Here is a 16,300-nt window from a genome sequence, read left to right as displayed (position 1 = left end):
TGTGTTTGTGATGATTCTGAACAGGTTCACAGTTGTGCATTGGAGTTAGAGGAAAAGAAACAAGAGATATTGGCATTGCAAGACGGAAGACCACCGTGGACTCATCAGGTTGAGAGTCTACCAACAGAAATCAATTCAGATACTAAACCCTCGTTGATTTGTTCTCCCAAGATAGAATTGAAAGAATTGCCAAGTCATCTCAAGTATGCGTTTTTGGGAGAAGGTGAGACGTTGCCGGTTATCATTGCCTCTAACTTGAATGAGGCTCAAGAAGAGGGATTGTTGGAAGTTTTGAAGGCTCACAAGGCGGCGATTGGGTGGACAATAGCCGATTTGAAGGGTATTAGTCCATCTATAGTCATGCACAAAATCATCACCACGGACGATGCAAAGCCTACTCAGGAAACTCAAAGGAGGTTGAATCCCAATTTGAGAGAGGTGGTGAAAAAGGAAGTCATCAAATGGTTGGATGCAGGAATTATCTATCCAATTTCAGACAGTGCATGGGTAAGTCCAACACAGGTAGTTCCAAAGAAAGCCGGCATCCAGATAATTAAAGATGAAAGTGGTGAACAAATCGCCACCCGACCGGTAACCGGGTGGCGAGTGTGCATTGATCATAGGAAGCTAAATGCGGCTACCTCAAAAGACCATTTTCCATTACCTTTTATTGACCAAATTATTGAAAAATTGTCGGGTCAAAAATTTTATTGTTTTTTGGATGGGTACTCGGGATATAATCAAATTGCAATCCATCCCGACGACCAACACAAAACCACATTCACATGTCCATATGGCATTTTTGCCTTTAGGCGAATGCCATTTGGAGTATCGGTGGTCGTTTTGCCAAGAGACCAGAAATGTAATCATTGAACAACACAACTGGTTCTGGTTCTTCAAGCCGGCTGCGGTCGGAATTGATAATTTCCTTCATCTCTTAGCTTATCACTTAACAGTGCATAACTTATTTTCTTACTAGTAATGTCAGATCCTATTAATCTTTCATCTCACCTATTGTAACAAGCTGAGTTTATAATTCATTAAAAGAGAAACCTTTTATTCCATGGTCCGAATGCCACGACTAAAGGCGGCAACGAAAAACTATCTACGACTGAAGGCGGCAACGAAAAACTATCTACTTAAATATCCTTGCGCGCCTACGTTTACCAACATTACATTACATCAATTTCCGGTCCTTTATTCAATACACGCAAAACGTGCTCTCACATTACTCTTCAACAGGTGGATCGACCCAACGCCCGTGATCTTTAATCAGTTGGATCAATGCGTCGGTTGCATTCTCCATTGCAATCGCTCGCTTTACCACCGTCTGAAACAATGTTCAATCAAAGTTACAGTTAATAAAGGCTACAAAATATAAAACCATCATTGTAAAACAATTGAATTGTTAGAATACAATACAGTAGTTGTGTACCTTTCCAACATAAAGATCAATCTTTCCGGGAGCACCACCTACATATCCAAAATCTGCATCAGCCATCTCCCCGGGCCCGTTAACTATGCAGCCCATAATTGCAATCTGTCACAAAAAATAAGTGGCAATTATTTGTTTGAATATATGAATTTAAACATTTAATCAGTATTAGTTTGATGATTACCGAAACACCAGGCAAATGTGATGTTTTTTCTCTAATTTCAGCACTTATCTCTTGAAGATCAAAGAGAGTTCTACCACACGATGGGCACGAGACGTATTCCTGTATTTGAATTGAAAAATAAGCAACAAATATATACCAAACAAAATATTTGAATTCCATACCGTCTTAGTGTTTCGCATCCTGCATCCTTGTAGCAAATTAAAAGACGTATTTCTGAGAAATTCAAAATCTTGATCCGGTGCTTCTAATAAAATACCATCTCCAAGTCCATCAACTAAAAGTGCACCCGCATTTGCACCCGCACTAATTACCAAATCATCCCTACCATCATGTAAAACAGTGTGAAATTAACAAATAATTATAAACAGTAAAAAAAATGGTGTGCGTGTGTGTGTAAAGTTTTACCTAGGAATTCCCTTTGGAAAGTGTATGTGGTGAAGAACCGGGAAATTTAATGAGTTTTCTGAGAGGTACTCAAATAGCCTGTCAAATGAAGACGAAGACGTCACAATTTTAAATATTCTGGACCCAAAAATTGACTATTATTGTTCTTGTTAGTGAAAGTTGATACCTCCTGGCAGCATGTAGTCTACCAGTTATTCCATCTGAATATGGGAGATCATGAAGAATCATTGTAGCATCAACACTTTTTAAAACTTCCAGCTCCTCATATGACTCGTCACCACGTACCGACACCACCAAACGTGTGCCTGCAGTAATATCATGTAATATGTTATATGCGAATTGAGTGGTAAAAAGTGAAAAATTACCTTCTGGTAAAAGTTTATAAACTCCAGTTGATAACTCATTCAGATTAACCAAGACCATAGCGTTTGGCAAAGGCTTTGTTAGTTGTTCCGATAAAAGAGTTATAACTCCCATACTTACATCAATCAATCTTTTAAGGGCTAGCCGCTGATCATAATTAAAAAAATTAATTAATATTGAAATAATATACTCTTTGTAATCATATTTGAAAAGGTTTCTTACAGCATCTTTATCATCTGCTGGTGGAAGCTCTCTCAATAAGATAGAATCTACGGTTGCAAGATCCTAAATAAAGCAAACACCACATATTATGAGCTAACAAATATTGATAAGATTTTATAAATAAATGTAACAGAGAATAAACTTGAACTGACCTTAAATGGCATACCGAGCACAAGTTTTGCAGCTAATGATTTATAAAAAAGTTCGGGTGACTGGATAAAGTAAAAGAAAATGCAAGGATATATAAAGGATATATATGCTTTTTGATTAAAACATATTAACAATTTGTAAAGAAGATAATTAACCTTTAGTTGATCCAGGGTAACCGACATGAGAACCGAGCCATCACGGTGAAGTGCACCTCTATAGTCAACCTCTTCACCCTGCCACATGTTTAAGTCAAAGGTGCTATTTAGAAAAATAAAGAAAAAAAGCAGCATGATGATATTATGATTAAAAAGTTATAGCAACAATTTGTAAAGAGTAGCAAACTAACCTCCTTTTGAGCAGGTAAATCACCAGTTCTCCTTTGAAAATCAAAATAACGTCTATGTTTTTCTTCAAATGGGGCCTAGAAAAGTAATTGTAAATAGAATAATAATAATAATAGTAGTAGTAGTAGTAGTAGTAGTAGTAGTAGTAGTAATAATAATAATGATAAAAATAATAATATAAGGGTTAGAATTAGGCCTGTAAACAAACTTAACACTCAGCGAGAAGTTAGTTTATTTAACAAATTAACAAACATGAACAAATGTCTCATTCGTTCATTTATGTTCGTGAGCGTTCATTTTGTGTTCGTTAGTTCACTTTCGTTTAAGTCTGTCTGTACTCCCTTAAAGTGTTAGGCCCACTACAATTTAGTCTAGTTTTATAAAAATTAAAATATCACCCATTACAATTTAGTTTAGTTTTATTACTTTTTTAGGTCCAAAGGATTGATGATCATGTTTACTTTCAATTGGCACTTGTCCAGTTATGTTCATTAATACTCATTCATCAATGGTTCATTTATATTCGTTCACGTTCGTGGACGGTTCATTTATACTATTAATGAACGAACACGAACAAGAAAACTGTTCCTATTCAACTGTTTGTTTGTTTGTTTAAAGTTATACTATTCAACCGTTTGTTTGTTTAAACTCGGTTCATTTACAGGCCTACTTGAATGCATATTAATTTGGTAAATTTATGCAAAAAGTAGAAAACCTACCACCCCTTGTTGAACTTGGGATGCTTTCATACCAAGATTAGCCAATTTCCTACACGGGTCAATTTCTTCCTCAGGTGGTTCAGTAAGTGAAACCCTAATAGTATCACCAAGACCATCCTGTATACCATACAACTTTAAGCACATTATTATATGAACAAACAATGTCTATGAATTGATAAAATAATAAAAAGTAGCTCGAACAATATGATGACCTGAAGAAGTGTCCCAATGCCAATTGCAGATTTCATACGCCCATCTTCACCTTCACCAGCTTCAGTAACTCCCAAATGCAAAGGATAATCCCAACCCTGAACATACATTTCAGCTACAAGAAGACGATATGCTTGAACCATGATCACCGGGTTGCTTGCTTTCATTGAAAATACAAAATTATGGAAGTCAAGTTTTCTACAAATTCTTGCAAACTCAAATGCAGATTCAACCTGAAAAAACAAGTTTGTATAAGTAGTAGTTAAGGGTAAATCAAGAGAAACTTAAGTTCGGTCGTTTACGTTTGTTAATTTATGTTTGCTAGTTTACGCTTGTTTAAGTTCGGTCGTTTACGTTTGTTAATATATTCATTAATTGTTTTTTGGCCCATTACAACTTAGTCTAGTTTTAATAACTTTTTAGGCTCAACACATTGTTACTCCCATTAATTTTAACTAAATTAGCTTAGCTATGTTCGTTCATCTACGTTCAGTTACGTTTGTTCGTTACATTCGTGAACAGTTCGTTTATACTGTTAATGAACAAACATACATGAATACGAACAAGAAAACCCCATTTGTCTAAGTGTTCGTGTTCGATCGTTTGTTCAATTAAAGTTAAGCGAGCAAACACGAACAGGCTCCGTTCGTGTATGTTTACAAGCTTACTTACCATGCCTCTAGGAGAATCACCATAGTAGCTCATGATACGATCCGAAAGACTCCCGTGGTTAGTTCCTATACGCATTGCCCTTCCATATTTCTTGCATTTTTCAACCAATGGGACAAAAACCTGGTGTAACAGAAAACACATTTATAACAAGTTTATTAACCTAATAAGTTGGCCTTGAAATGCGAACGATAGAAAGTAAATCAAAAGTTAGACCTTCTCAATATGCTCAAGTTCCTTTTGATAATCATCATCTGTATACTCCAATGTCTCAAACTGGGCCCGTCGATCAGCTGCAAAGAATGAAGTAAAAAAATTGAAAATTTTAAAAACAGGTTACTAAAGAACCAAGATTCTAAGTTTGTACCAAAGTTTCCAGGATTGACACGAATTTTATCAAAACAATCAGCAACACGCAGTGCAACTGAAGGAGCAAAATGAATGTCTGCCACTAGAGGTATGTTATAACTGCATATGAAACAATGCACTATATAACATGAATCATGAAAAACATTAAGATTCTAGAAAGTCAAAAGGTTGACTTACTTTTTTTGAACAAGGGTGTTCTTAATTTCAAAACATGCATCTGCTTCTCTTTTCCCTTGCACTGTTATTCTAACAATATCGGCTCCTCTATCAGCTATTTGCATGACCTGTCAAAACAGAAAATTAACCAACTCAGCAGCCATATAAATATACTTTTGTCGACATTAATAAGAACACCAAAAAAACAAGAACCTGTTCGACAGTTGCAGCCACATCCTTAGTATCAGTTGTGGTCATTGTTTGAATTCTTATTGGGTGGTCACTACCAAGAGCTACATTTCCAACCATTACTGTGCGAGTTTTCCTCCTGATGGTTTTATATGTGGATTCACAATACTTTTGCACAGGAACTACCATAAACAAAGAAATAATCATTAATAAGTTTTACTTATAATAATGATGCAAGCTCAAAATTCACAGGATCACCAAGCTAGTGCCAAATAGTGTGCTTACTGCTTACTTTGCATTTAAAGAAGCTATAGACAAAACTCAAAATATCGCATTTAAGTTATTATTATTGTCACAGCTTTAAGAGTATATGTATATAAAGGTTATAATTGCAAGCATGTACCTAGCAGCGTTCTTCCTTCAGAAGCAGGCTGGAACTCTGCAATATCCGAACCAGGGTTTGAATTTTTAATCACAAAAACCTTGGTTCTCTGAAACTTAACCCTCTTCAAATCTGAAACATTGACAAAATCTGAAGTTTTTGCAAGCCCTAAACCATTGCCTCTGCCCTTTAAAGACATAAAGGAAGCTGGAACAGCTCCTGTTGCCATAGTTGCAAACAAAAATCCACAATCTCTACAATCATGAATAATAGACAGAGATCAATATATTAGACATTAGATGCATAATATTACCATCTCCATTATTTGCAGTTGACTTAAAGATCAAATAGGTCAGTTTAAACATTTCAACAAACTGGATTCTTAACACTTTTAGGGGAAAATAGGATATTTGCACACGGAAATGTAGCAAAAGCACAAAATCCATGCTAATACTAATCTTGATTTTCAATACTGACAAACATGAATCAGAAGTCAAATAATATCTCTATTACATCAAACAGAAGAAGTAACCAAATTGCTGGTAACAAATTCTTCAGAAAATCAAAACAGAGAAAACTTAAATTGCATTTGTCATAAAATCCTCATCAACATACACACAACGAAAAGTCGATAACATCACCATCCAGATTTCAAATTCTTATTACAATTCACCTAACTTATACAAAATTCATCAATCTCCATATATATAATAACATGATTAGATACCGCGAAATTCTCACCAGACCTAACTACCTAACGAATCATTTGAGCTGCATCACTAAATTCCACACCAAATTAACAAGTTTAAATGGCGAATCAATGATAAATTACGGTGAGATCAACTGTACACACCTTCTGCTTAATTATCAATACAGAAACTGAATCTAAGATGGCCTAACATGATTAAAATCATAATTCATAGTTAATCATCAAATTAAACAAATAAGTTCAAGAGACGAATCGATAATATATTGCAGTGATATCAATGATACGCGCCTTCTGCTTGATTATCAGTCCGGAAACTGAATCTAAGATGACCTAGCATGATTAAAATCATAATTCATCGTTATTCGTTAACTTCTCGCCTAACGAATCAACTGAGCTAAATCATTAAACTAACCAAATAACTTCAAGAGACAAATCGATAATATGTTGCAGTGATATCAATGATGCGCGCCTTCTGCTCTATTATCAGTCCGGAAACTGAATCTAATATGACCTAACGTGATTAGAAGCATAATTCATCGTTAACCGTTAATTTCTCACCAGACCTAATTACCTAACGAATCAATTGAGCTTAATCACTAAATTAACAAGTTCAAGAGGTGAATCAATGATACGAACCTTCTGCTCGACGCAATTCATCGTTAATCGTTAACTTTCAACAGACCTAACGAATCAATTGAGCTGAATTACCAAATTCTACACTAAATTAACAAGTTTAAGAAGTTAATCAACGATGAATTAGAGTGAGATGAATGATACGCACCTTCTGTTAGATTATCCGTACGGAAACTGAATCTGAAGCACCTGAATGAATTAGGCGATTATAACAATAACACACACATGCACTGGCCAAATAGGTGTGGAGTGGATGATATTATTATGATTATGATACATACAAGACAAGTCAATTGAGGACAGCATTGAATGCTGTTAACATTTATAAACGCAGGGACTAAACTTGTCATTTTTATCTTCTCCTTATGCTCTGCTTTTACTTCATCAAACCTACGTTCCGGCCCTTGTTTTTTGCTCTGTTTACGCTTTTCACCCTATCTGTTTTGAATGTTACAAACGTCGTTTAATGGTTGAAACCAGTGTTGTCGCAATCTCTAGTCGGGAGGAGAGATGGGGACAGGGATTAATTGACGCATAGTCAGGATTTTTACAACTACGGTTGAAAGAATAAGAGACTGTTATTTTTTGCTTGTAACTTACAAAAAATTAGTTCTTTTGTTAGAAGAGTTATAAATGTATAGCTTGAAGTATGAAAATCTATAATTTTTACAACTACGGTTGAAAAAATTGGTTTTGTTGCTAGATGAACATCTTCGGTACCGAATCGGTACCTAGTCTTGAGTTTTCGGTACCGTACGAGTATCGGCATGATACCGGTACTCCCGAATGTTGCACGAAATACCAAAATCGAATTGATATCGGTAACGGTATACCGAAACTGAACCGCTATCGGTCGGTACCGGTACCATCCCGAGCTCATCAATAGTATATAGAGATTAAATAATTATTACTAATAATTAATTGTGTTAAAACTATGAAACAAAGTTTATTATTGCATACGATATTCTTATTTTGTAAGATGGCTCACTTTTTTTTCTTTTTGTTTTTTTTTGGTCAGGGTAGCTTCTTTTAGGTAATCTTTAAATACTCAAATAATTTCTTTTTAGGTAATCTTTACTCAAATAATAAATTACGGTGTATTTAATACTATCCGTGTTTTCTACTATTCAAAACCAGAGAGTTTATAGCTAAAGATATAAGGAATTGATCTTAGTCATTGATTAAGTATAATTTTTTAACGTTGGATCATTGACGGGTCGCTAGCCCACCCGCTCATCTCCATTCTCCAAATATCGAAAACCACTCTCAAAAGGAAACCCACCATATGTGAGAAAACCCCCTGCCTCCAACCTGAAACCCACTATTTTATTTTATTTTTTGTTACTTGAACCCAAGACATCCCTTATTTAAATTTAAGTATTTGGTTGTTTCACATCAACCAATTAAACTATAGATCATTGGCGATTAAGCGTAATCAATGGCCTAAAAAATAGGTAACTTGTAATTAACAAAGAACGAATTGATCAGGATTTAATTTTTTTTCCATAAACGCAACATAATAATATTCATTGCTAAACTAAAAAGGAAATTATAATAAAGTGACATGTAAACGAGCAACAAGTTACGTCTTAAGCCTTCTTTTGATGTGATTTTAAAGAAAAGGACAATTTGGTCATCTAAGCTTTTTTAAATCATAATGAGTTATTAGTAACATTTATTTGACATTTATTACTAATTAATTCAACAAACATATTTTTTGAACTTAATTCATTGTGAGTGACGAACTTCACATTCATCTTAACTGGATGGATGGTATAAATATAATTTGAGATTTGTGTAGTTAGTCCATAGTGCAAGGGATCAAATGTGAAAAACGTGTTAGGATCTTATGATGCAGGCCCCGTTAGTTGACGTTAAGTGTGGAATAAATGTTTTCCACGAGGCTGCTTTGTACAATAAACGTGTAATTTTCAACTGCTTATTGATTTTGTTTGAACATATTTAATCACATCAATTGATGTAAGTCAATAATGGGTCTCGTACGGAGAATAATATATTGTAAAGGAAGCCACAAGACAACTAAATAAGTAATCATTATAACAAGATAAATTTATTTCTGAGTTAAACACAATGATTTATCGGATTAGACAGATAATTTTGATTACGGAATTAAGTTTTGATGTTCCTTCGTATTGATGAAAAGCCAGAGAAAATCCTTGTAACTGTCTATTCTCTTCTGTATATATGCGATCGAGAGAGATTTTTTGAGCCAGGAAAACATCGACCAATATATTCCCAAATCTAATTCCCACATGTGCCCAAATAAATTAAATAAAAAACCCATATAACATAATACTTAAGCCCAACTCTAATTCTCATATGAGACCAAATAAATTAAATAAAAAAACCCATATAACATAACACTTAATCCCAAGTAAAATAACTACTTAAACCCAATAAGAAATCCCAAACAACGTTAGTATTAAATCGAATTTGCACCCCCGCGTCACCTAACTCATTTAACATCTAACGTTATTTCCTCGGTCAACAAGTTAATCCAATATACTAAAATACATGTCGATAACGCTAAAATTGCCAACAAACTTATAAATCAAAACTAAAATTATGATTTCTATTAAGAGAAAGAAAATGCAGGCTATCATAAAAACCCCTTAGTTTCTGCTTGCTAATTATTGCATATTCCATTAGGAACAAACCATATAAAATTGTTTTACAAATACAAACAAATACATACAAACTTAGATACCGAAACTGAAGTAAGGATTTTTTTTTCTTTTTAAGAGAAGAGAAGGTAACTTATTATAGAACCCCATAGGCAACTGCTCGTTAGCGCATATCTTTTGGGAGTGACTCGATGGTTAAGAAAACGCGTGGCCGAAATGCTTACACTTCTCCACGTGGGAGTTACCAAGTTAGAACTACAGCTTGATGAGTCCAAGGTAGGACAAAACCAGTGAACTTTGATCAAACACGAGATCGATAGGTTGACTCTTGTCATACACACACCAACCATTATGTTAACCCATTTTCCTAAAAACAACCCATTTTCTTCATTCTGCTAAATCATCTAAAAAATAGTGTCCAAATCCCTTATACAACCAAACAGAGGGATCGATTGAACTCACATTCGCCAAAACCGAGCCTACAACTTCTATACATTAAAAATTATACCAGAATTTGAGCCCATTTCAAGTTTCAAAGATTCATCATGAGATGTATCTATCTTGTTGCTCTTGCAACAGTTTGGCAGATGACTTTGCATTTAGGTAAAGACCACTCGCTTCCTCCAAGTCCGCCTACATAAACATATATGGCACAAAATGAACACGCGTTTAACATATAAAATACACAAAAAAATACAAGATCAGTACCTTGCAGATACCCTCACGACCGTTCATTTTTGCCACAACACTACCGGGCGATAATAATTGCACTGCATGCCTGCCCAAATCAAATTATTTTAGTAAAGAAAAACAAAGATTCCAATTTTCTAACACGAGAAAAAGTCAAACCGATGCGTGTTGGCCGATCTCACCGAGGTAAGCCAAGCTTTCTTCATCTATAGATATTTCCTCCACTTGTGCCCTGATAGGCTAATAGCCAATATCTAACCAGGATACGATAAAAACGAAGTACATAAATATTACAATATAATACTAACTGGTTTGAAATATTTATTTCTACCTGAATCATCTTAGCAGGCCCGTATGTTTCGGTTCGTATGATCACTAGCCTGTCTAAAAGATCCACAGGTATGCCATGAGGACTTGACATGTCGGTTCCTGCACAACAAGTTATATTAGTAACATAATTATAAGTTTATAACATATGATAAAAATTATATAAAAAGGCGTACTGTGACATTCCTCGATTTCGGGTCAAATTGTATTTATTTTGTATTTGTTTTTATGTTGTAAACCGACCCCGATTTATATCCCGAACATTTCAAATATATAAAATATTGGATTTTATGTTACTAAAACATTCCCGCTTGTCTAATTTGAAAGACCCCTTTTACGGATTCGAAAACGGACTTAAAACGTTCAAGATACATCAAAAACGAACTTCCGGACGTGAACCGACGTGCTGACCAGCAGCAGATCAGCAGCAGCCCCATTTTTGTTTTTTTTGTTGTTTTGTGACTTGTCTTGACCCCTCTTGCATGCAAACCTTGATATCACACCCCATGCTTGACCCTTTCAACCCACCCTATATATACACCCCTATCCCCTTCATTAATCCTTGCTCATTCATCTCTTTCTCTTCCAATTCTCAAGCATTCAAAGGTGTTCTTCATATTTTTTTGGCAGTTTGACTTTCCAAAGTCATACTGACCATAGTCTTACATTATAATCAACTTGTTAACACTTATTTATACTTGAAGATTGTTATACAACATATATATAATAGCATCCTTTGTACCTTCGGTGGACATTCTCCGGTCTCGGTCGGTTAAGTGTTCGGCCCATAAGACAAAGCTACATGGTGAACTCGTAGTAGTCCTTGATTATATATATTTTCCGCATCTAACTATCAAACTTGTTATACTTGTTTAACTTCTGCTCATCTTAGTTCTATTTTACATTTTGAGTTCCATGGTTATGGGTTTGTAAAGACTAGCCTCGGTTATTCCGTAAATAGCTCCAAACCGGAAGCCGAACTCTTGTTTACTAGTTTGTTTAAATAATTGTATAAACATGTTTTATGTAAGATTTGAGTTTCTAAAATCATTTTAATTAGTTCCATGGTTATGGGTTTGTAGAATCTAACCTCGGTCTTATCCCGAAACAAGATCCGAACCGGAAACCGAACTTTCGTTTAAAGACTTTGTTGTTGACTTTTTGTATGTAAGACTTTGGTATTATTATTTATAAATTATTTTACAAGTTCTATAATGTTTGGACATGTGGTAACCATTCTTGGCCTTATTCTAAGATAAAAACCGAACCAAACCGAACTAAACCAAGTTTACTCGCTTAAGACACACAAGCGTGTTTTTAACCATTAAAGCTTATATACTTCTTTAAAAATACTTTATAAACTGATTTTAATTATTTTTACAAAGTACTCGGAATGTTGAATCCAACTTGATCCTATAACAAAGTTTGGACCGACTAAACCGAACACTCGCTTAACGGACGTTGTTAGTTCTAAAACAATAAGAACTACATACTTGGGTAAGTCTCTTTAAGATTTATTGAGTTATCTCATACATTTATTATTTTGGGAAAGTTGACTTTGGGTTTGGTCAAGTCACCAAGACCCGAACCGACTACCCGAACACTCGTTAAAACCCGTTTTAGTATCTATGTTATAAAGGGACTTGCTTTCTTGCATTTTTACCCACCTTATTACTTAACATAGGTTGAGTAAAATTAAGGGCTAGATACTTTAACCCGGTTTCGAGCAAACTTACATTTTTAAAGGACTATTATTATAATTTCTTAAATATTTACATTTTAAACCTTAAACTTTAAATTGTTTACATTTCTTATTATTTATTTTCGTTTAAAGACTTGCAAGACAACTTTTCTAATACAAGACTTCTTCTCCTTTAGGCTTCGTTCGTTAAACTCATCATTCCGGTTAATCTCCAAATCATCAAATCTTTCAAGTTTATTTCTTGAACGTGAGTACTTTCATCCCCCGTTTTCACTCTTTTATATTTTGGGGGTGACATTGCAAACTTATTCAAATCCAAATGATTTATACTTGAGTCTTAAACCACAAACTTTATTGTATACTTTACTTAAATAAATGCTCGATTTGGTGATTATATGCTTATATGCTTGAGTGCTAATGTGTTTACTGCTTTTGGATGGTTGATTCATAAATCCGAGTATATCTGGCATCCCCTTATAGAAAGGTGTCGTTAATGTATTCTTATTAACGATTTCATACAAAATTCGAGTATATTTGGCATCCCCTTATAGAAAGGTATCGTTAATATATTCTTATTAACGATTTCATTTATCTAAATTGTTGCTATTATTTATTGTTTTGTATACAAGTTGTGGAATTTCATATTATATATCTATTGTTCAAAAACTATGAAATTGCTCACCAACCTTTGTGTTGACAAAATCTATTTATGCAATGTTACAGGTTTGACTTTAGGTTGACTCGAGGACTTGAAGAAAAAAACGTTATCGAGGCTATTAGGATATTAGCAAAACGAACATTATATTATTTACTATGATTTGAATTCGGTTATTGTATGAACAAGTTACGTGACTCTTTGTGTTTTTATGAATTTAAATGAGTTGATTAAATATTGTCACTTAATAGTGTCGTGTGCGATGAACAATCAGTTGCGCCCCGACGTTTCCGTCATGGTCGGGGTGTGACACGTACCTCGTCTATAGAGAACAAGCTCTGCCACCCCTTCATCAATATAACGATTAACAACCTCATTAATTTCTTGTCTCAATTTATCAGTAATTTCAGTTTTTCTAGGCTTCATCATTTGACCCATTAGCGACAGCATCAAGATCATGAAGTGTAACATCCTGACATACATAATCATCAATAATATTATATAGAATAATAACATCTTTAGAGAGCATTCGTTTCACATAATGGAATGAAATTGGAATTTGCATAAGATTTGGAACTGGAAGGAATTGTAGGAAATGGAATTTGAAGGAATTTAAATCCAATTTGTGTTCGTTTGACAAATGAATTAGAATCGTTTTTTTTAACCAGGATAACGGCGGAAACATTTTAGTTTTTTTTTTACTTTTTGTTTTTTATTTATATTTTGCATTATGATTTTTTTTATTATTTTTCTTGAATTTTTTAGGGGTTTTCTATTAAGATAAAAAACCCCTCAAAAAAATATTCAAAAATAATAATAATAAATTTAAAACTCAAAATATAAATCAAAAACAAAAAAAGTAAAAAAAAAAACTAAAATGTTTTATTCGTTGTTCTCGTTAAAAAAAACAAAAAAAAAAATTTTAAAAAACCTCTAGAAAGATTCCAACGAATTCACTTGAAATCCTCTACATTTTGGAAGGATTTAGAATTCCTTTATTTAAAGGAATTTGAAGTAATTGAATTCCAATTCCAATTCCAATTCCAATTCCTTGACAACCGAACACATCAAAATGGAATTAAGATTCCAATTCCAACGAAACGAACGCGTCATGTCATGGAATTTTAATTCCAATTCCTTTGAATTTCCACAAATTTTGTGAAACGAACGCGCACTTAAAAGATTTTAAAAACAAACCTGAACTATTTCTTTCTTCTTGTGAACCTCGCCTTTAGGAAGCGGAACATATTCTTCCGCTTCAAGATCAAATTCAGTTGCAAACGCGTCACTCCGACCGACTCGTTTAACCGCACTGCTATTTGCTTCTATGTATATAACATCACCAACAGCTACCTTTTCCTTAACCAAAGCATCATATATAGCTGGATCCAGCTTCCTTTGACAGTTTTAATCCAACAATAACATGACTTATCGCTTTACCATGTCACACTCTCAGTTTCCTTTCCTCTGGAGATAGTTCATTCACCTAAAAAATTATTAAATTATAAAAAGAAATCAATTTAAGTTAAAGGTTGAATATTGAATCTTACTTCTCCTTCACAAACCTCCTTGTTTTCCTTAATACGTAAGCCGATAGCTCTCCTGAAATTCTCCATTAAAACCTCGGTTTGCTAATGATATGGCTTTTCCAGTAGCCTAGATATAATTATTGGCACTCATATCATAATATGTACAGCATGAAGTAATTTCAAATCCATAACACCTTAAATAAGAAGAATTTGAACAGGGCTGTAAGCAAACCGAAACTGTTCGGCGGGAAGTTTTTTCAATAAATTAATGAACATGAACAAGAAACTCCGTTCGATTAACTAAACGAACAAACATGAACAGAGGTAATGTTCGTTCGTAAACATACAAAAATGTGTTTGTTTACATCCATTTATGCAGTGGCGGACCCAGGATTTTTTTCCACTGGGGTCCCCTTTTTTCGGTGTTCAGATTTTCACAACCAAAGGTTAGACTTTTCGGGTCGGACATCGCTCGGGTCAGGTTGGGACAGGACGATGAAAACATAACGAAATACAATATCATAACAAATATATATGTAAATAACTCACAGATTTTAAGTCAGCCCTAAAATTGAAGTTTCGAACTTTATTTTTAATGATCCTTGCTTAGTTAGCCCTAAAATTCAAGTTTTAAACTTTATTATCAATGATCCTTGTATAATTAGCTCAAAAATTCACGTTATAAAATGCTCTATAGCATATTATGTAGTGTTGAAGTAACTAATTTCTTACAAAATTAACAAATTAGACAGCAGCCACATAGTTTTCATTTGGATTTTAAAAAAATGAAAGATTTGGATTGAACCAGAATTGAATTCATTTGGATTTTAAAAAAATGAAAGATTTGGATTGAACCAGAATTACAAAATTAACAAATTAGACAACAGCCACATAGTTTTCATTTGGATTTTAAAAAAATGAAAGATTTGGATTGAACCAAAATTGAACACAGGACCTCTTGGTTATTAAACAAAAGGATTTACCACTACACCAGTGTTTCTTTTAACATTATGGGGTCAAACTAATTTTTCTTATGGGGTCCTTGCAAAATTTAATATGCCGAATCTATTAATTTTTTAAAAAAGATTGGTGTCCGGGGACCCCGACCCACTCCATGTGGGTCCGCCCCTGCATTTATGGTCGTTAATGTTTGTTTATTTACGTTTGTTCATTGAATGTTTTTAATATTTGCAACGATTTTTCTAATCTTATTATATAGATTTAAGCAATATTATTAACTATAAAACAAAATTATATGTAAGTACTATAAAACACCAACACAAACTTAGGAGCCAAACCGAAGCGTTTACACTGACCATTCTCGGTTAGCCAAATCAAATAAAACACTGTTTGTGTTTGTGAACTAGGCCTGTAAACGAACCGAACGTTCGGTGAACTGTTTGTGAACCGTTCGGTGGGAAGTTCGTTTATGTTCATTTATTTAATAAACGAATGAACATGACCAAAAAAATTGTGTTACAGTTTAATTAAACGAACGAACATGAACGCATGCTCCATTCGTTCATTTATGTATTAACTAATTGAAGATAATTAAATATTATTTGCATGAGTCATCTACTTAAATGTTTTATATTTGCTAATTTGTATTCATT

General features: G+C 34.0%; 1 protein-coding gene and 1 pseudogene across 1 annotated transcript; both read right to left on the bottom strand.

Moving 5' to 3' along the window:
• Nucleotides 1–1,166: 1,166 nt before the first annotated feature.
• LOC143547076 (4-hydroxy-3-methylbut-2-en-1-yl diphosphate synthase (ferredoxin), chloroplastic-like) lies at nucleotides 1,167–6,051 on the bottom strand. The gene is made up of 19 exons (XM_077038610.1): nucleotides 5,819–6,051; nucleotides 5,440–5,597; nucleotides 5,248–5,354; nucleotides 5,069–5,169; nucleotides 4,918–4,994; nucleotides 4,705–4,824; nucleotides 4,035–4,265; nucleotides 3,823–3,939; nucleotides 3,106–3,180; nucleotides 2,915–2,992; nucleotides 2,762–2,821; nucleotides 2,610–2,672; nucleotides 2,390–2,534; nucleotides 2,191–2,329; nucleotides 2,025–2,102; nucleotides 1,781–1,940; nucleotides 1,620–1,718; nucleotides 1,436–1,540; nucleotides 1,167–1,330 (listed from the first exon to the last, which is right to left on the bottom strand). The coding sequence occupies exons 1-19, from the start codon at nucleotides 6,024–6,026 to the stop codon at nucleotides 1,229–1,231; spliced, it is 2,223 nt and encodes a 740-aa protein (XP_076894725.1). The 5' UTR covers nucleotides 6,027–6,051; the 3' UTR covers nucleotides 1,167–1,228.
• Nucleotides 6,052–10,178: 4,127 nt separating this feature from the next.
• LOC143618635 (ruvB-like protein 1) lies at nucleotides 10,179–14,876 on the bottom strand (annotated as a pseudogene).
• Between the last annotated feature and the right edge of the window lie 1,424 nt (nucleotides 14,877–16,300).

This window comes from Bidens hawaiensis, unplaced genomic scaffold (genome assembly GCF_021521415.1).
Source record: "Bidens hawaiensis isolate Kalapana, Puna unplaced genomic scaffold, B.hawaiensis_p1.1 tig00000055_1, whole genome shotgun sequence".
NCBI classification, from domain to species: domain Eukaryota; kingdom Viridiplantae; phylum Streptophyta; class Magnoliopsida; order Asterales; family Asteraceae; genus Bidens; species Bidens hawaiensis.
Note: the sequence above shows the minus strand (reverse complement) of the source record. Positions and strands in the feature narration are given on the sequence as shown.